This window comes from Vipera ursinii (assembly GCF_947247035.1).
Source record: "Vipera ursinii genome assembly, chromosome: 5".
Taxonomy (NCBI): Eukaryota; Metazoa; Chordata; class Lepidosauria; order Squamata; family Viperidae; genus Vipera; species Vipera ursinii.
The window spans coordinates 75,397,403-75,418,663 of NC_139518.1; the positions used below are offsets into that span (position 1 = coordinate 75,397,403).

Here is a 21,261-nt window from a genome sequence, read left to right on the forward strand (position 1 = left end):
TCAGCCCATCTTAGAATTTTAGTCCCATTTAAATGGCTGATCAGAATTTGGGATTAAGAACTGAGTGGGTAAATGTATATGTGATGATCAAATGCTTTTACATTATGGACAACTTTAAATCATAATGGGGATGGGGTGTCATTCCCCAATTAATTTTCCTTTTATTGCTAAATTAGTCCTATCGAAACCCCTTGTACATATCAGAGGTATGTACATATCTGAGGTATATATCTGAAAAGAAGAAAAATACTTAAAAAATATGCTTCCGGATACGCTGCTCTCATCTTCAGCCATTCATATACAGCTTGAGATACCAGTAAGTTGACCTTTTAAAGTCATTTACACACATCTCTTTTGCAATATTAAATCCTAGGACAAATTCCTTTGGTAGATTGTAATAAAATATTTGATTTAATTCTTCAATTAAGCCTTTCATATTAATGACCTTTATTGTATTCTGATAGTAATTCTTTGGTCACGTCTCAAATTTTATTCTACTTAATTTCAGCCAAACCTCAAAAGTGTAAAATTAATAATTTTATCTTATCACTTCATAAAACTGTATCTTTCCAGTGTTTTCTATGGCCTATAAATAAATATCACACAGTGAGTCTCTGTTATACCTCATGTTCTAAACCTTTATGAGTGGCGATGAATAATCTTTTGCCACATCAGCAAAGCTGGATATTGGCTCTTGTGACCAAAATATATTCATTTTAAGATGTATCATTTCACTTCATAATTTTCATAGCTCAGAATAACCCCATTTAAATTTATAGTAGCATAAATCATACTTCATTTCTCTCTGAGTGAAACAGTTTTATCTTTTTTTCCATTCCTTTAAGTGCTTTGGTTTATTTGCAAGAGGGAAAATTGAATGTTGCTGATTCCAGGTTTATTTTAAGGACAATGGTTAGGATCCAGAGATCGTAGCAGCTCAGGAAATTTCAGCAGATGCTGTTTATGTATGAGTTCTCTCAAGAGTTTTTAAACCTTGGTCAATACTTCTGATGTCCTTTGCCATTGTATTTAAAACATGACTTAAAATCTTAAGCTTGTTTGCCTTCTGATCCCCTCATTCCAGCAGTATTATTTTAATAGGCATAATTTAAACATAGGAAGTAAGAAGCACTTGAAAATGTTGAATTAATTTTGCCTCAACTTGTTTAAGAGAAAATAAATGTGAACAATCTATTTAATTTCTAGAACTATTCTTTAGGTATTTATTCCACCGGATCTATTGCTATATAGTAGTAACACTTAGATTTTTATCTCTCTCCTTGGTCACTAAGCTCTATTAGCTTAGAACATAGCTATATAATTTTATAATAAAATATTTATCAGCATTTTACAGACTAAAGAGCAGTTTTTCCAATATCCAGAGGTCCTAATTATCAAGAATGGAAATTATCTTTCTATTCTTGATAGTTATGGTCGGATTGTGGTGATGGGAATTCCCACTGAAAGTTCCTTCAAAGGAACAATTTTATTTATGATTTCAGGAGAAATAGCTTTGTTAGTCTGTAGCACCAAAAATAGCAGTCTTTTGGCATCTTCATAGTTCCGTGACATAAATTTGCATATTCAACAGCCCAGCATTTGCCTTATAAAATTGATTTCCAGATGAAAATATTGGTATATTATTTTTGAAAAAAAGGGGGGGCTTGTTTATAGGATAAAATTCATGGAAAGTTTCTTGTCTCCTTTGCTCCACCTACAAAATTTCTCCAAGGGTTGAGGATGTTTCTAAAGTAAGATCGAATGGATGCAGAAGGTTTTTGGAAGAATTGTACCAAATAAAACAGAAGGTTCCCAGTATTGACTTACTTCCTTTTTTTTAAAGAGCTGTGATTTCAGCAGAGCGCCTTACTTTATAATGGAGCCATGTTAATGCCTTTATGGTACTTTCTTTGTAATTATTCATTATACTTTTAGTTCTTCTGACATTCAGATAAGCATTTACTGAATGTCAATTCTTTGCGCAGTCAAGATGGCTCTTGAATAGTTACAAACAATTCATAATATACCGTTGAGATTGTCTTTCCTGTTGTGTACTATTCTAAAATTAAATTCAAGTCTCATCATTGGCTTGACCAGCACTCTTTTCCTATTGTGAAAGAAGAGTTGCCTACCATTTTCCTCCTTCCATCTTGCAATTAATACGCTATGTTAGAGCTGCACGTGAAGGCCCAATGCGTGCCACTACTTTGAAAGATGGAGATAATTGATCTGCTAATATTAAGCATACAGTACATGATCTCTCTGTGGGGGCTCCAGTTTCTTGTGATTTTGGAGTGGGAATGGGCTGTTCCCTGTTCTGTCATGGGCACAAGGTCTGTCATGGGCACAAGATCTGTAGTTGTGGTCTGTACAGTGTTATGGTTGTGTCAGGTTTATATGTCATCCTTTTTTACTCATGAAAGTAAAATAGTCCACCAAGAGTTTTGAGACTGAAATCTAAGCCACAAGCTTTGTCATTAGGTATGCTTGTTCTTTATTGTCATTACCAGAATCCGGAGCTCCACTAACATAAAAGAGCACAACTGCTGTGTAAAATAATACAGGAATGGGCATAGGGATATATAAGTTTCTTTCTTAAACTTGAAAACCCATTGACAAGGCTGAGCTTGATTAACTTAGGGAATGAAGCAATAAATGTGACACGATCACGGCAAATCATTTCAAACATGTTTTTTTCTGTTTTTCCATATGGTTTTAATAAGGATCAAGTATATACATGTATTCTCACTGCAGTGGCTAAATGTAAATGAATAAAAAAATTACCCTATTTATGATTCACTTTCGGTGTTCCTTTATTTTCTGAGAAGATGCTTTGCTGAAGACAGTATGTTTGTTTTTTTTCTTCTATCTAGGAGAGAAATAAGGATGCTGCTGGCTTTCAGGTACTGGATTTCAACTCCAGTCCTCTCATTTTAGCTACCCTGGCTAAGATTAGAATTAGTTTAATTCAAGATTATGAGAGCTAAATTGTTCTAAGACATCTTTCCCTAACTTGGTATCTCCTAGACCAGGGGTAGGCAACCTTGGCTCTTTTATGCTGGCTCAGGAATTCTGGGAGTTAAAGTCTAAGAGTCATAATAGAGCCAAAGTTGCCTACCCCTGTACCTAGACTTTTAACACCCACAATAACTAGATCACAGACACACACACTCCGTCCCTTTCCTAATGACTACTTGGACAAGTCCCTGCAGTTCTGGAAGTGGTTTGCCCTTGCAAAACGAGCTGAGAGTGAGTGACTGGTCCAAGGTGCCCTCTGCTGGCCTTGTCCCACAGGCAGGTCTAGAGCAGGGGTAGGCAGCCTTGGCTCTTTTATGACTCGTGGACTTCAACTCCCAGTATTCCTGAGCCACCATGGCTCAGCTTGGAAACCTCTCCCTTTTCCCTCAGTGTGGCTGGCTCAGGAATTCTGGGAGTTGAAGTCCACGAGTCTTAATAAAGAGCCAAGGTTGCTTACCCCTGGAGATTATGGTCTCCTGGTTACTGGCCCAATACCTTTAACCACTAAATCAAACTGGCTCTCAAGTTCCGGCATTCCTAGGCTTAACGACCACAACTGAGGGCAAAATGTATGTTGCTACGTGAGTTTTGCCTTATTTTACGGCCTTTCTCATCGCAGTTAAGTGAATCGTTGCAGTGGTTAAATTATTGTTACGTGAGTCTGTCTTCGTTGACTTTGCTGGTCAGAAGGTTGCAAAAGCTGATCATGTGACCCCAGGAAACTGCGACTGTCATAAATATGAACCAGTTGCTGAGAGTCCGTATTTTGGTTGCGTGACAGTGGGGAATGCTGCAATGGTTGTGTGGGAAATGGGCCCAATTCACTTTTTCCAGAGCCGTTGTAACTTTGGTCACTAAGTGAACTGTTGTAGGTTGAGGACTACCTGTACATATTTGCTCAATTTGTAAAGAATCACAGTTTTTTTCTCCTGCTTTTCTAGCAAAAGCATCTGAATCTCTTGCTCTTTATACAAAGTGACTATTCATTTTCCTGATAGACATACTGGCGACATTTTTTTGGATAAAACTTTACTAAATGTATGTAGAACTATTGCAGACTTTTCTGTAGCATCATAGCACTTGCAATTTGAGGACATTATTACAGATGACAAGCAGATGTCAGTTTTGGGCTTTACCACATGCACACAAGTGAAAGGCAGAAACATTCAAACAGCGAAATATTTATTGTCACCAAAATGAATTTTAGTAATAGAAGGCCAAAGTGAGAAGATATTTTTATCAAGAGATGCAACAGTTAAGGCACATGTCGGTTTTGGGGTTTGTAATAAATATGCTATAAAATATAGGCTGTATTTTTGTAGAAAGAGGTAAAGGCACATACAACATATTTATTTGGACTCTATAGTTCTATAAGGTTAAAAACTTGGAAAAATATTGGCACTATAAACATTTAGATTACAATGGCAAGAAAACATTTACCTTCAAGCTCCCTTCCAAAACTTCAGTTTAGAAGGTCTTGTGGCTAATGTAGATTAGCCAGCAATGCTGGAACCTTCTATCATTGATACTGGCTATCTGTCTTCTGTTCAATGCAATTTGCAAGATGGTTACTGCTTACCTACTGCATTCAACTGACAGAAGAATAAAAATAAAGGAAACCCGTTTTATTCTCTTGGTCCCAAAGATTCAAAAAGCATTAAAAGCATTAAAAGCATTTTCAAATATTTGTATTTGGACTATGAAAATGACTTTGTTGCATAATTGCACCATGAAAATGAGAAAAGCAACTTAGCTATTCCTGGACACGAATAGTGAAAAATCCAAATCATAAAAGAAAAAAAAACTTAGCATACCTATAGCTAATATAAATGCCCAAATGATGACCACAATCCATTTTAGGCTCTATAATCCATGATTGGAATCAGTTTTTCATCTTGTGGGGGTCACGATAGGAAGAAATTGTAACGATATGAATAGTTATACCCAAAAGAAGGATGGATGAACAGGCAGATAAAAGTTTCAGAGTATTTGGATTTCCAATTAACATATTTTAAATTCCATCATTTTTTTCTCTGGTTCTATGTTTGGCCTGATGTTGTACTGATTTGAAATTTTAGAGTGCCTTGAATTGTGTTTTCAAATAAAGATGTCCTTTATAAAACTTACAAAAATAAATAATACACTGAAGACATTTAATGCAACAATTCTCCAGTTGTGAAAGTACAGGTAGCAGCTGGACTTGCCTGGTATATCATACAGAGCAGAGGGCAGCTGTTTTATGCTAAGTTTTAAATAAGCCTTGATTTTGGATGTGGATTTCAGAACCAAACTTCTGTTTAAACATAGCAGCAGCTAACTGTGTGTCCAATGGTAGAACAGCACTAGGCGTATGCTCAAAAGCACGGCCATCTCAGACTAAGGTGATGGGAAAATAATAGTGTATGTAAAGCTCCTGAGACCGTCTCTTCTCAGTGATTTTCATGATGGAGCTATTCTGATTTGTACAGTATTCACTCTCCTTGCCAGTGAACAGCACACTAAGTATTGCAGCACAATAGCAAAAGGAGCTGGTATTTTTTTTTAAAAAAAGCAATAAAATATCAGAAGGGTATACTGTGTTAAACTGCATTTAGCATCCATGACTGAAGTATTAAGATGCAAAAGGAATGTACCAGTTAATTCTGACTGAACCAATTATATGGGGTGGGAGGGTGGGGAATACAACTAAAACATGTTTTCTACTCCTATGAGTAGATTCTGGAACAGAGCCCCATAATTTGGGATTCATCAACCATGATAATGTTTGTGCTTATTTGCTCCTTACCAAGAAGGAAAGAATTAAAAATACAGGAATCGTGATGATTCAATATATAAAATTCAAAAACCTTTCCTAAGGGAAAAGGGGTTGTGTCCTGCACATGCATTCACCTTTCCCTTCAGTATTTACTCCAAGATTCAAGTTGCCTTATGGTGACCCTGGAATTTTTTCCCTAGTTTTAAATGCCTCTTTTAGATGATGATAAGACAGGATGTTACAAAAACATGCAAAACTATCAGCTACTGTGTACATGAATCAGTCCTTGAAACCAGTTGTTAACAATTTCTTTCTCTAAGACACCTTCACGGGATCTGCTCAACTAAGAGAATTCAGAGTTTATCGTTGGATAAATGGAATCAGTAAAAAGGGGGTGGGACAGCATTGTAGCTGTCATGAGTTTTTTGACACCCCTTCCTACACACACCCTATAAGATGGTTAGGAATGAGTCCATGTCTCTCAGAAAATCTCCAACGTCAGCTGTTCCATTGGATAAGCTAAGGCGATCATGGTGGATGCCGATTTGGGCAACTGTAGTGTGCAAAGGAAATGGCCTTGGCGGAGAGATGGAGAAGCCACTACCAAGGCAATATAGTCAAATAAAAGAACTGGGCTGAAATGTAACCTGAAAAAAATTTCAGGCAAGACCCTCTCTGGTTCTCCCAAGGATAAAGAGAGGGAGGGAGGAAATGTATTCAGACTTGTAAGATTCTATTACTATATCTTTAAAATAAAGTAGTAGTGGCCTACATGACTTTGGTTTCCTAGTCTGGTCTACCTTGGAAGGTATGACCAGAGCTGTGAAAAGGCAATCAATTTAGCCTGTAATGATGTTATTAGCACCCAGTTGAGGGGGAAATGCTTGCAAATGTCCTCTATGAAAGAATTTGGTTAAGGCTAAAAAGAAAATCGATGTCAAGGGTGAGAAAGGTGCATTTCTTGGTTCAAGTTGACCAAAAGGCAATTTGTAAAGAATTTTTCGGAACCAGCACAGCTTTGTGACCTATTATCAAGAGAAAACTGCCATGGAATTCTCTGTTAGGAAGCGCTGATTATACCAACTCCTTTTCATCTTCATTATCATCACCATCTAAAAAATGTCATGCCATGAAATCCTCCCTCTTCATCCCAACAGTATATGAAGGGTTTTGGTGGAAGCCAAAAAAGCCTCAGTGGGAAAGTACTAGTTTATCCCCTGCTTCTTTCTAGGGGGTCAATTTATAACATTAAGAAAGACTCGCATGCTCTAATGTGATAATTTGCAAAGTTGCATAGTGTCAATATATTTTTTTGGCAAAGGCTGTCACAGCTGGATCCCAATGGCTTTGAACTCATTTTGATCTTACTTGTTGATGTGTACGGTAAAAATATGTTTGATGGCATTCCTTGGAAATTAAGAAGAAATTACCTATTTAAGCTCTAAAAATGACAAAAGCTGGTCCAGAACCATTGTATGGCCCAGAAAGAAAATGCCCAGCAACCAAAAGATTAGAAACTAGATCGGGGGTAGGCTCTTTTATGACTCATGGACTTCAACTCCCAGAATTCCTGAGCCAGCTGGCTCAGGAATTCTGGGAGTTGAAGTCCCATGAGTCATAAAAGAGCCAAGGTTGCCTACCCCTGAACTAGATGAATCATCATAGCATATTCATCAATTAACAGAGCTCGTATTTAAAATAAAGGCACTTTGACAGAGACAGCGTAATTAATTGTTTTTTCCCATCGATGTGTAGTATTCCGTCAACACCTTCCATGCTTTCGGCGCCATGAATCCATCAGGGGGATTTTCACCTTCACGAGCCAACTTCCTCATGCGGGTGCCAGAAATGAAGTCAAATTCACTGTGCCTGGTGAAGAATAGAATAGAATAGAATAGAATAGAATAGAATAGAATAGAATAGAATAGAATAGAATAGAATAGAATAGAATAGAATAGAATAGAATAGAATAGAATAGAATAGAATAGAATAGAATAACAGAATGTTAACCATCAGTTATAGACTTCTAAAGCAGGGGTCCTCAACCTTAGCAGCTTTGCTGGCTGAGGAATTCTGGGAGTTGAAGTCCACAAGTTTTAAAGTTGCCAAGGTTGAGGACCCCTGATCTACAGAATAGAAGGCAAGGACTGAATCTTAGCATTCATAGTGTGTTTTTCTGAGTCCTTTATTTGTTTCAGGAAAAAAGGCAACAAAAGAAACAGGGAGGGGCAGAGATACTCTTGGGAGTATTACAAGCATCCTTTTACATCCCTATGCTGTAGATCTTGACTTGCCTTAAAATTAACGTTCAACCTCTCAACCTACTACATTCAATGCCAGACAAAAGATACGGTGCTTTCACTGTAATTTAATGTAATAGATTTCATGACGTCTGCTTCTGTAGATATAAATGTGATGATGTCTTCTAGTATAGAGGTCCCCTGTTGTGATCCCTCACCAGCCAGTGGATCCGGCAGCTGAGCCTGAGGACTCAGATGAGGAGGAGGAGCCTGGAGTGACATTGGAGTCAGAGGAAGACTGAGGAGCACCAAGGCTCACAGTCAGACGAGGAGCCCCGCCCCTCTACTCACGCTTGGGTGGAGATACAGCAGTTTTGGGAGCCCGAGTTGGGTGACGATGTGGAACAGCTGGGGCCAATTGCGGATGTGCAGAGAGGAGAGGCGAGCAAGACAGAGGAAAACAATGGGGCGGCTCCAGAGGCAAAAGAAATGTCATTAGGAAGCCACGCCCTGGCTGGACTATAAAGGGGAGAGGTGTGGGAGGTGCTGGTTGCCGAAGGCAACTGTTCACACTGAGGACTTGTGTTTTTGTTGATTGTGTTGCTTGCCTCTGAAGTCTTGGACATTGAGTCAGGGGTTTGTTTTTCTTGCAGGTCCTGCCTGGTTCCATGAAGAGGGGTTTCTCCTCATGAGTAAAGTGGTTAAGTAAGTACTCTCGTAGGCTGGGACAGAACATCCCCAATCCCCAGGCCGCAACCCATTATTATGTTCAGAGCCAAGCCATGCAATCAGCGGGTGAGTGCACATAGCTCCACTTGAACAAGTGGCAGGTGCTTGCACTTGCACGAGAAGGTCCAGTCACACAAATGCAGCTGTACACGCTCACGTACCTGTTACTCACACAAAACCATCCCCTTTCCCCACCACACACCCTCAGGCCAGGCCACCAAGCCAGAAATATAGGGGGCCGCTGTTCTAGTAGTATTTTGTACCTTAAGTGCAACTCCCTTTTTCACCCTTAGAGTTCTCTATGATTTGAAAGTGCTCTGGATTCACCATACTGCCTCATGCAAAATACACCTAGTTATGCTAGCCTACGGGTGCCTGAAAAATTGATCCCATCTGTCTCTTGAGAGGGTGGGAATGGTCAAGAACAACCCTGGTGTCCCTCAAACAAATATGAACACATAGGAAGCATGAAGGTAGGGCAAGCATATTGCAAGAGTGAAAACAGTACCCAGAACGCTGCATTTTTCTAATCCTAGTTCACTTTCTGTACATTCAAATTGATCTGACACAGATGCTATTTTTTACATATTACTGAAGAGTAATCATTCACAGGTACAAATAGCAATTCATGTTGGTGCTTCGTCTGAACAACACCTAACATTTCACTGCTCTGCAATGATCATCCCAGAGATCAAATTTTCAAAGACTATTCAGAAGCAAATGTCTATGGAGGTTCTCAATCATCCAGGTTATGGCTGACCCAAATGTGTTTTTTTCCGCCCCCCAAAAAGGAACTGGACTCTCGGTATTTTCTTTGAAAATGTTTTGCTTCTCATCCAAGAAGCTTCTTCAGTTCTTCAACTTCTTGTTTAAGAAGTGAAACATTTTCAAAGAAAACACCAAAAAAGTCCAGTTCCTTTTTGGAAAAGAACACATTTGGAATATTCAGAAGCAAAAAAGGCATCCCAAGTCAGTATATTGCATTTGCCACATTTTTCTGTATAACAGAAGTGGGATACTTATCCTTCAGATGTTGTAAAATACAATCTCTGGAGAGTCACAGGTTCCTGTGCTTGTCTAGTCACATTTCATATATATCATCTCATATCTTTTTCTTTTTAAAAAATAAAATAAAATTCATTTTCTAATTTTCCAAATTGAATCCTAAATAGGACGTTGAATATGTACACTGTGAACCACAGTTCAAATTAGGATTAAGTCAAGATAGGAAAGCAACTTTCACCATTATTGTCATGCATTAAGATGACAGTCTTGATTAATTTCCTATTTTCCCCCATTTGATCAGAGGAAAAAATCTGGAAACTTTTAATTAAACCTGGTTTAGTGCCTCATGTATAGGGACACACAAGAATTAATGCAAACTTTGAACAATTTGATGACGACGATGATATTGGTTCAGTCAAGTCCAATTCTTGGTGATTCTATGGGCCAGGTGGCTCCGTATCTATTTCTTTGAGTTTTTCTATGCTCTGGTTGGTGTCAGCTTTGATAGTATCCAGTCATTGTATTCTTTGAAGGCCTGGTTTCTTTTACCCCTAATTCTTCCAAACATAATTGCTTTCTCCAGTGAATTCCCCCATATGACATGGCCAAAGTACGTGAGATGAATAATTTTAATGAAGCCAATGTCGAACTACAGTTTTTAAAAATTGTGCATTTAGTTAATATTGGGTCCCTGTTCACTTCACACAAGAAACAGTGGTCCATTAAAAGTAGATACACCTAAAATTGGCCCTAATTCTCCCGTACTGTAATGTCTATTGTGTCCATCATGATCTGGGAATGTGGCCAATATGAAATGACTCTTTGTATTCAGCAAATAGCAAGTAGAACACAATAAATTATGATGTTCACAATTATAATTCTTGTTATTCCCATGCTGGAGATAATAGGAGTTGAAATAGAAAACATCTGGAAGGCACCAGTTTATTCCTGACTGTCGTAATGTAAAGAATTTTATTTGCCTAAGAAAGTTGTTAAATATCCACCAAGAAAATTTACCCAATGGAAAAATATTGTGCTGGGTGTACATTCTTGAGTTGGCAGATAGCTATATGAGATGGCTAAATTTCTGCCCTTATTCCTATGTATTGCATCTGGTCTCAGTCACTCACCATATCTCTTTGACCACTTTTTTGAAGTAAAGGATAATAAAGCTTAACAAATTTTACATATCTCGAAGTTGCTCTAGTCTGAGTATTGAGGACAATACTAGTTTAAAACTAAGGATACTGAAGCCAGTCCTATGCTGGGGATGAAATGAAGTCAAATTAATGTAAACACAGAAGAAAAAAAGAGAGAGGATATAATGGCATCTTGAATCCAATGGTTAGACACCAATGAGGACATAGCTAATATGAGAAAATGCTAACTGTGGAGTTGTAATTGACTATTATTACTTACCTCTCTGGATCATAGAAAACCATCGCTTTTTGTACTTTGTTGTATGCAGCTACTCGGAAGGGAATTATTTCCACTGAGGTTAGTCCTGGAGCCATACTAAGCACCTTTCCACCTTGTGTGGGTTCATACAGATCTTTCTTGGTCTCTGGATGAGGCATACCTGCGGGATCTCGACCCACAATGTAGAAATTGGCACCAGCAATCATTCTAGACCTACAATGCCACTGGACCTGCCACAAGAATGAACATCAGAATGCTATGAAAACGTGGGTAGCTTGGTGTTTCAAGGTATCAGGCTACAGTTTTATACTTGGAGGCCTCAACAAACATAATGAGATTTACTCTCAAGCAGACTCATTCACATTCATACTATTTTCATGTATTAAAAACATTTCAACACTGTAATAAGAGAGGGAGATCCGATATCAGAAATCCCCCTTTTTAATCTCTTTAGAAGCCTCCATCATGTCATCAAACTCAAGATATTAGAAAGGAATGTACCAAGATGGGGTGGCACAGCCCTGGCTTTCTGTTATTTCCCCAACAATGTCTGTTCTGAAGTTGTCATAAATCAGGGGTCTTCAAACTTGGCCCTTTTATGACTTGTGGACTTCAACTCCCAGAATTCCTCAGCCAGGCACGCTGGCTGAGGAATTCTGGGAGTTGAAGTCCACAAGTCATAAAAGGGCCAAGTTTGAAGACCCCTGTCATAGATTAATGACTCCTAATTGATAGTCTGAAATGAAAGAAAATTCCTATAACTACATTTAAAAATATTAACTGGGAAAGAGAATAAAATGTGACTGTGGTTTCTCCCTTATTTCCTTCCCACTTGGGTGGCTCTTTTCATTCTTTTTCTACTACTTCTGTTAAAAAAAAACAACCAGAAGAATATTTAAAAAAAAATAATGTTCAGGGAACTAAACTCCATACCTCTGTTGGACCAGCATACAACATGGGAGAAGGGAAAATTGCAACAACAGTGGATTTGGGATCCAAGATGTTTTCTTCTAGCACTGCAGCATGCTGCTTCATGCGCCAGTCCAAGGGCACATCATCATCCTTGGTCCATCCACCAAGAGGATGCAGGAGTAACACTGGATGCTTATAGCCCCTTTCCAGCAGCCGTCGTTTAGTATCCTGCATTAGCAGAGCATGTCCGTTGTGCACTGGATTACGTAGTTGGAAAGCAAAAACTGCATCTGAAATATAAGAAATGTGGCACTGGGAGAATCAGGAACACATTAACTGGAAACGGCTGTGTCAAGCAAAGCTTTACTTATACAACGAATTACCTGCATTCATCTCTCTAAACTTCTCCCTCAGCTCCAATGGAGTCAAGCGATATTGGTCTAGTCCATCATTCCATTTTATTCTCTCTAGTACAAGGAGATCACCACCAGCAAGCCAGTCTCCACTCTCCATCACCATCTATCAAAAGATATTACCAGGAATTAGGAAGAACTGATATTCAAATATAATAATTCAGCCTCTGTGTAAAGCCTATAACATTCCAGCGGTTACAGGACTTCAGTTCCCATAATTGTATCCCAGGCTATGTTAATTTGGAAGTAGAAGATAGGATCATACAACATCTGGATTCCCCTAGATTCCTCTACCTCAGATCTAAAGTAAGGAGAAATAACCATTTTGTAGATATTACTATTTAAAATGCCTAAAAAAAGAAAGTGATCAAACCATGGTTAAGATTCTACATGCTGCTACTGTAGATAAAGTATGCGAGCTGACAGACCACTTTCATCAATACAGACATAGCTGATTTCATAGACATAGCACACAAAACATCCCATTCTGCCAGAGAGAAATTCCCTGAGGATGAGCTCCAGCACAAATCTAAAAGCTCGGAAGACTAAACCTCAGATTGGATCCTGCAATATAGAGATGGATGATTTCTGAAACCATCTTTGTATGTGTCCCAAAAACTGAAGGGAGCTATTCTGGGATTGCATACAAAATTTTGTCCTTTTCCATGGTGGAGTTTATTGTTTGTGAATGCTCTCTTTGAATTTGTGAGGCACCTATTATTACAACTTTTAGTAGCAGTTGAAAACTTTTGTCTTTATCTAAGCACTCCTTGTAGAAATACTGCATGAATGGATCTATGGTATTTGTTTTCTCCCACACATCTTTTAAATGAATATCCTTTTATACGGTTGTAATATATTGTTTACATTATTGCATATTAATTTTTGTAAACCTTGTGAAGGTCCATTGGCACAGGAAATGAAATAATATACTAACAACAAGTAATCAGAGGTAGCCAATTGGCAAATAAAAATATAAGGTCACAAGGTATACAAATACTGGTTTTCCCTCTTTTTTAGCTGTAACAAGTTGGGTAAGTGGAAAATCTGTACTTAAAGTTAATAAATCAAATTGAGCGACAGGTGATAGGATGAAAAACATCAGAAATGTGCACAAATAAAGGTAGTCCTTGACTTACAATCATTTGAGTAGTGATGGTTGGAAGTTTTGACACTGAAAAAAGTGACATGACATTTTTCACACACATGACCATTGAAGCATCCCCAGAATTTGAACACTTGGCAACTGGATCATATTTATGACAGTTGTAGTGCCCCGGGGTCATGTGATCCCCTTTTGCGACCTTCTTACAAGCAAAGGGGAAGTGAGATTCACTTAACAACCGTGTTGCTAACTTAACAACTGCAGTGATTCACTTAACAACTATGGAAAGAAAATTCATAAAATGAGGCAAAATTCACGCAACTGTCTTGCTTAGCAACAGAAATTTTGGGGTTGTGGTCATACAGCGAGGACTACCTGTGTAGGAGAAGGATTTAGTATGAATCATAGTTCTTGATGATATTAAATATTCTACACATTCTTAGATTGGAAACTGAAGCTAACAACAGCTTGCTGTTATCTACTAGAACAGGGGTCTTCAAACTTGGCCCTTTTACAACTTGTGGACTTCAACTCCCAGAATTCCTCAGCCAGCGTGGGGAAGGGATGGGCCTTCAATCAGATGGTTGAGGCTGCCATCTTGATCCAGTCCCAGATGCCTCTGAATGAGATAATTTATTCATATTTCTGGAGGCAAAAATAGAATTGATTTGTGCTTACTTTTACATGTGGATGCTTCGCGCAGGTGGTTCCCCAAACACGAGCACAACGCTCCTCCTTCCTGTGTTCAAAAAACTCTGGATTTTTAAGGATTGCCACTCTCCGCCCATTGTACTCCAGGGTGAATGCACTGCACCCTTCCAGACGTTTCTTGTCTTCAGTAGAGATTGGAAGTACAATCGGTATGCTCAGGTTAATAACACCATCTGTGTGGAAAAAAATTAAATTCAATAAATTATTTTAAAATTAATTTTAAAAATGGAGGAAAATTGGCTGTATTTCATTTGAGATCCCTAGAAAAGGAGATTTTCAACAGTAGGCTCTCTGAACAGTTAAACACTTGATTTTTGTGCTTATCTCCTTATTTTCTCACAACATAATTACAAACTGCCTGTAGTATTCTTAGAATTTAGTAGCATATATTTTTCTCTTTTCTATGAGAAATTAAGGATCTCAAGATGTATGTAAGACAAACTAGAGCAAAACTTCAAACTAGAAAATGTATCTTCCTCTTTCACAAACTATCCTTTGTTTAAATACTTTGAATGAAGACCATTCAATTTTAATACAATAATTTCACTTGAAGGGCATTATTCACTCAGTACTCCTTGTAAAGTTAAATATCTAGTAGTTATGAGTCTCAGACTGAAGATCACATCATTCAGATTTCGTTTTAATAGTTGGCTATTCTCATTTAATTTTATATATTATATTTCTTTCTGACCTGCTTGTCTTTAATACTAGGAATTGCTCTTTCTTCTCCTTTTTGAACAGTCCTCTGTTGAATCATTTCCTTAATTTTAGTTGGCTGTAACGGTCAATTCTCAATACAATATTTTTCTTCTAAATCACTGTTTGAATCAAACAATTAATGTCCTACAGTCCAATTCATGAACTTCCCTAGGAGAGCCTACAATATAAATCTAATAAAATGGACAAAACCAAATGTGTACAGGAATGCTGACTCAGTTATAAAGAGAGGGCAAAAGCATTTCCACAGTTCTTACTTAGAGCTCCAACAAGTCACTCATTTTTGATATCAGAGTCCTAATGTTTGTTGCTACTTTCTTCACCCTTTCCACGGCTCTCATTTAATACTATATAGCACAAAATCCTTCTAGGCTTAGGGCTTCACAAGCTCATTTCTTCCAGAATACCGCAGATTACTCCTCCTCAGACATAAATTACTAACACAGTTGTGCAACAACAGGTTGTGCAATAATGTCTTGACATCATTTCTTGTCCTTTGTGGCTTATCCTGTCTATTTTTTTGCATCAGAATATCAGCAATTGCTGATATACTTTTTATATACTTTTCAACTGCTTTGTTGAAATTATATCTAGGGCATCCCACATCTGGTTCTATTGAAATAACCTTTTTTGAAGTCCAAATTACACATTCAGCTTCAGCTTCACTTACAATCAAGAACTTTGCCATTACATGAATGCTATTTAAAGGGGTGGGTGGGGGGTGGAAGGGGAGAAGGCCCTTTGAATTACAAATATAATTCACTGCATTTCAAGTTCTCAGTTCATGAAACAGAATCAATTAACAAATTAGAAGTGAAATTTGTTTAGCCATTGAGTTTGATTTCAAAGTTAATGGATGCTGTGACCATTCTCACTATTCTTACCTTCTGTGAAATAATTCTGATTATCCTGAGCATGGGTTGGATCCAAAGATGTGCAAGTGAATTGCTTTTACCTCTCCGTGTTGTCCTCCCAAGCTTAGGGTTACATGTGACAAAGCAAGCATTAAAGACTAAAACGGCATCGTTGTGGGCAAAATAATTTTTCATTTATGTCGTGCCCATGGGGTGGGTGGGTGTATATTTCCATACGGAAAAACATGGTCCAAAATAATTGGAACAGAAAAAAAAATCCAGGTAGACCTTGACTTACAATAGTTTACTTAGTGACTTATGATTGCTATAGCATCCCTGCGATCATGTGATCAAAACACAGATGCTTGGCAACTGACTCATCTTTATGACACTCACAGTGTCCCAGAGTCATGTGATCCTCTTTGCCAACCTTCTGACAAGCAAAGTCAATAGGAAAGCCAAATTCACTTAACAACCATGTTACTAACTTAACAACTGCAGTGATTCATGTAACAGCTGTGGCAAGAAAGGTCATCACACGGGGCACAATTCACTTAACAACTGTCTCACTTAGCAACATAAATGTTGGGCTCAATTGTGGTCGTAAGCCGAAGACTACCTGTATTGAAACCTCTCCCTTGCAGCTTTTCAATCTCAGCTTCAAACAGGAGCTGGCAATGTGAAACCAGGCCCCTGTGATGCCACTAGGTGGCATCCACAGAACACTATTCCCCAATTCAATTTTTTTTAAAAAGACCACTTACATAGGATGATGTGAGACTTTTGTCTTCTCTCACGATGTCTTGAAGTATCATACTACATGTGGGACGCTTTTTAAAATGGAGAAGGCCTCCACACATGGGATCATTCAGTGGTGCAAAGTGACTGAAATATTGCTCTTTACAGGCCAGTGCAAAAAGAAAAAAATAACGTTGTGAGCTTTGAAATGTAAATAGGGCTTCTGAAACTAGTAAACTGCAAGCGTTCGCTGCTGGGAAGCTCTCCATTCTAGTAGAGGGCTCCCAATTAATTCAGATGCAGCTTGGATGCTTTGTAAAATGGGCTTGCTCTGCACATGTACAAGGGAAATTAAAATAGTTAACACCCAGAACAAAAAAATCATAAATGGAAGAATGTCCCTGGATGATGGCTTAATTTTCTTGTTTCTGAAAAACAATGGAAAAATTCCATGAACAGAAGCGACTTTCTGCTTCATGAAGGACACCTTTGAATCCAAACCACTACTCGGTGGCCCTTGGGTTAAATTTCACAACTACCAAATCTACAGATCATACTGCATCCATGCACAATCAGACACTTTTCAGAAGTGGTTATATATATATTTATACTATGATTCAACCAGATGCACTTTTCTTTGCTTAACTTAATGGCATACTCTTATAAATTTACAAGCAAACTTTGGAGAGAAATTCACAAAGACTGTGTCACCAGGTTTTAAAAGATGAGTAATATATTTATAATTAATAATTTACTAAGTTATCTTACTGTTGTCAGATGTGATATTCAGCAAGTCTTTCAAATGTGTAACCCTCAGGCCTAATACACCCTTCTGAGTCAGCTATGGCAGTTTTTTGAGACTACCCATTCTTGCTATCGCTCTAGTAATCCTCTCCTAATAACTGTTCCCCTAGAACAGGGGTGTCAAACTGCCGGCCCACGGGCCGGACGTGTCATCAGGAAACCGCGCCCACCCCATTGCCGGCAATGGAGAAAAAGCTCCAATATGTTGCGTGACGTCGCGAGTTTGACGTGTCTGCCCTAGAATATCACAATGGGCAACACTGTGTTAGGATGAAAAATTCTAGAAAAGATGGTGATGATCACAAGATGCTATGGAATGGAATGGAAATAACAGTAATAGAAACAGAAATAGAAATAGACTAGACTAGACTACACTAGACTAAAATATTCTTTATTGGCCAAGTGTGATTGAACACTCAGGCTATAGCTGGTAAGCTCCTTTGGGTCAGTGGTTGATAAGTTGTGTGTACCCAATCTGTTGAAGAAGAGGGAAAGAAGCAGGAGAAGAAAGAGAATGCATAATATTGAACGTACACCCAGATCCATCAAAGTTAAGAAGCATTTTGCCATGATCTCCAATCAGGTATGAAACCAATTAAGAGTTGCCCTTTCCAAATCAATTAAATGTTGGGAAAGCACAGTGTAACTGGTTGGATCATAAGAATACTCATTATGATTCTGGATTTCTATATCAAAATTTCATTTCAGAAAGATGCACAATCTGCCAATTAATCTTTTCAAATTATTTTCGTAACATAGCAAAAACAACTGAATACATACCAAGTTTGAATATATGAATTTTACACATTCCTGGCAAAATATAAAGATAATTAATAACCATATTTTAACTGTTTTCCTTCTCAATCATAAATAGCTTCCAAAATATCAAGATGACACTTAAATGGTTTTCCACCATGATTGCATGATGAGGACCAATCTAGAAAGATGGATCTACAGGCAGATCGGCTCATGGGTATCAACGTTGTCTCATGCATATGAGAATATGGGCTGCATATTCTACACTTGAATGAGGCCTCTGGGATTTTTCATTTAATTTCCCTAAGAACCATCAAAAGACAAGTAAAGTTGAAACATTATGCATCTTCTCGGCTGAATAAAATTGGATCTTACCTACATCCTACCAAAACTAGGATGTAGTCAAGATCTGACTTAGAGCAGATGCAAGTTTTCACAGAATTAAAGATGGTATAAATAAGAAATCTCTGGTCCTTATATTGGCACATCATTCCATTTTCACCTATGGTAGACAGGAGAAACATGATAGTGGGAAACAAAGTTCCAGCAATGTGCTTGCTCAGTAAAATATTTCACATGCCTATTAAACTGTTTTCAACGCTCTGCTTAAAACTATTTTTACTGCTTTATTAGTTTCTGACAACTGTTGATTATGCAAACTAAGCAGTCCACGATCATTCAAGGAGATTCACACAAAAGGAGTAATCTGAATCTAAATAGCCTTGCAGCCAACAAAATTACTCTGTGGTCTTTAGGACCAGAGTGAATCCAGGATTTATTGACTTTGGCGTGCTCATGATCTAGGATTTGACTTGAGCTGATCTGGCAATTTACCTGTCTAAGATCAGCATATTTCTCTATTTACTATGATTACAGGAAGTCCTCGACTTATAACAGTTCATTTAGTGACCATTCAAAATTACAAAGGCAGTGGAAAAAAGTGACATTTTTCACATGACCTCTGTAGCAGCCCCATGGTCATGTGACCAAAATTCAGATACTTATGACCATTGCTGTATCCCAAGGTCATGTGATCACCTTTTGCGACCTTTCAACAAGCAAAATAAACGAGGAAGCCAGATTCATTTAACAACCGTTACTAACTTTTCAACTCGTGATCACTTAACAACTGTGCCAAGAAAGATCGTAAACTGAGGCAAAATTCACTTAACAAATGTCTCACTTAACAACATAAATTCTGGGCTCAAGTGTGGTCATTAAGTCGAGGACTACCTGTACTGGCCTCAAAAGAAAAAAAGGTACTAATTTCATTACACACTAATCAAAGATTAATGAGAATTTGGTTCTTTCAGATAATTTTCCAAAAAGAATGTCTAACACATATGAATTAGTATATCATACCATCAAGCAAAGTGCCAAAATGGATAACTTGCAAATATTCTTTCTCCCGCATAAACCCTTTCAGTGGAGTGGCCCAACCTTCACTTAGGACTTGAACCCACTGTAGATCCAACTGGAAAATAAAGAGAGTATAGCATATGGCATCTGCACATAAAAATAAGGAGTACCTGTTTTCAGCATTTCAGTACAACAGTTTGAAAATAATTTTCTAGTTTAGCTATCAGAGTATTCCCAATTAGGGTCACTTAGATCGGGAGTCCCCAACCCTCAGGCCATGGACCCACACCAGGCAGCGGCATGCCAGAAACCAGGCCACGCAAACAAGCAAAGCCCCATCTGCAGAATGCAGGCAGCACACAAAACCAAGACCCCACAGGTCCTGGGGAAAAACCTCTCTCCACGGAACCAGTCCTGATGCCCAAAAGGTTGGGGGCCGCTGACTTAGATAAAATCAACAGTATTTCTTCCCAAAAAGAGCATGGATATAATGTACCTACCACTTCTGAAAGTTATTCCTTATTCACAAGAAAATATTTGAAGACTCAGTCTTAATGTATTGGGGCATTACTGTACTGGTTCAGTTGCTGAAATCCTTATTGGGTTAGCCTAGAAAACAAGCTAGCCTAGAAACCAGGAAATTATGAGTTCTAAGGTAAAGGTAAAGGTTCCCCCGCACATGCGTGCTAGTCGTTTCCAACTCTAGGGGTCGGGGCTCATCTCCGTTTCAAAGCCGAAGAGCCAGCGCTTGTCCGAGGACGTCTCTGTGGTCATGTGGCCGGCATGACTAGACGCCTAAGGTGCATGGAGCGCTGTTACCTTCCCACCGTAGTGGTCCCTATTTTTCTACTTGCATTTTTACGTGCTTTCGAACTGCTAGGTTGGCAGAAGCTGGGACGAGTAACAGGCACTCACTCTGCTATGCAGCCCTCGGGATTCGACCCGCCAAACTGCCGACCTTCTGATTGACAAGCTTAGCGTCCTAACCCACTGAGCCACCACATGCCATAATCATGAAAGCTACCCAAGTAACCTTGGGGCAGTCACTCTCTCTCAGTCCAACTCACCTGACAGGGTAATTGTTGTGAGAAAAGTAGGAGGAAGAAGTATTATATATCTTTGCCACCTCAAGTAATTTATAATAATAATAAAGGCAGGATGTAAATAAGTAAACATTCTTCTGCTTTTAATCTCAGTAACACAGTGAGAATTTTGCTTAGAAAAATTCATTCTCTTTGTTTGAAGCAGCTGTCAAGAGCCTGACAAAGGTTATAAAAGAATTCTGCAAAACCTTGGCATTTTATTTCCAGTAGATCCATAGTGATTTGAAGGCCAGCAGGACCAAAGAATATCTTTCTCTTAAATATACTATGTATATGTGTATAGATATTTCTCACTTACAGACAAAAAGATACATTTCGCTTTTAAGTTGTGCACGGGGAAACAAACCTTGTATATTTATTTTCTTCTAACCATGTCTTTTATCCTCATATTACATTGCTTTGACCCAAAAATCAACCGTCAGCCCTTCCTTCCATCATTCAGACCATTTTATCTGAATTTTTAAAACAGAAAAAGTTTTCTCAAAAAAATGAAATTTGAAACAGAAAGCTGATTCCCCACTAGAAACGGCCAACAAAACAGTAGTTTTTTTCTTATTCTGCTCATCCTTAGTACTTTGAAGGTGGCAAATATGGCAAACGGGTTGGCTTAAATCTAAGAACAC

General features: G+C 38.3%; 1 protein-coding gene across 1 annotated transcript in view; it reads right to left on the bottom strand.

The window, feature by feature from the left end:
- Positions 1–7,387: 7,387 nt before the first annotated feature.
- PAPSS2 (3'-phosphoadenosine 5'-phosphosulfate synthase 2) overlaps positions 7,388–21,261 on the bottom strand; it is a 40,176-nt gene continuing 26,302 nt past the window's right edge. The window contains exons 7-12 of the mRNA XM_083365015.1: positions 19,539–19,650; positions 14,275–14,480; positions 12,462–12,597; positions 12,100–12,368; positions 11,167–11,396; positions 7,388–7,642 (exon numbers count right to left, since the gene is read on the bottom strand). Coding sequence (XP_083221141.1) covers positions 7,501–7,642; positions 11,167–11,396; positions 12,100–12,368; positions 12,462–12,597; positions 14,275–14,480; positions 19,539–19,650 — 1,095 coding nt within the window. The 3' untranslated portion in view covers positions 7,388–7,500. The remainder of the gene's footprint in view (positions 7,643–11,166; positions 11,397–12,099; positions 12,369–12,461; positions 12,598–14,274; positions 14,481–19,538; positions 19,651–21,261) is intronic.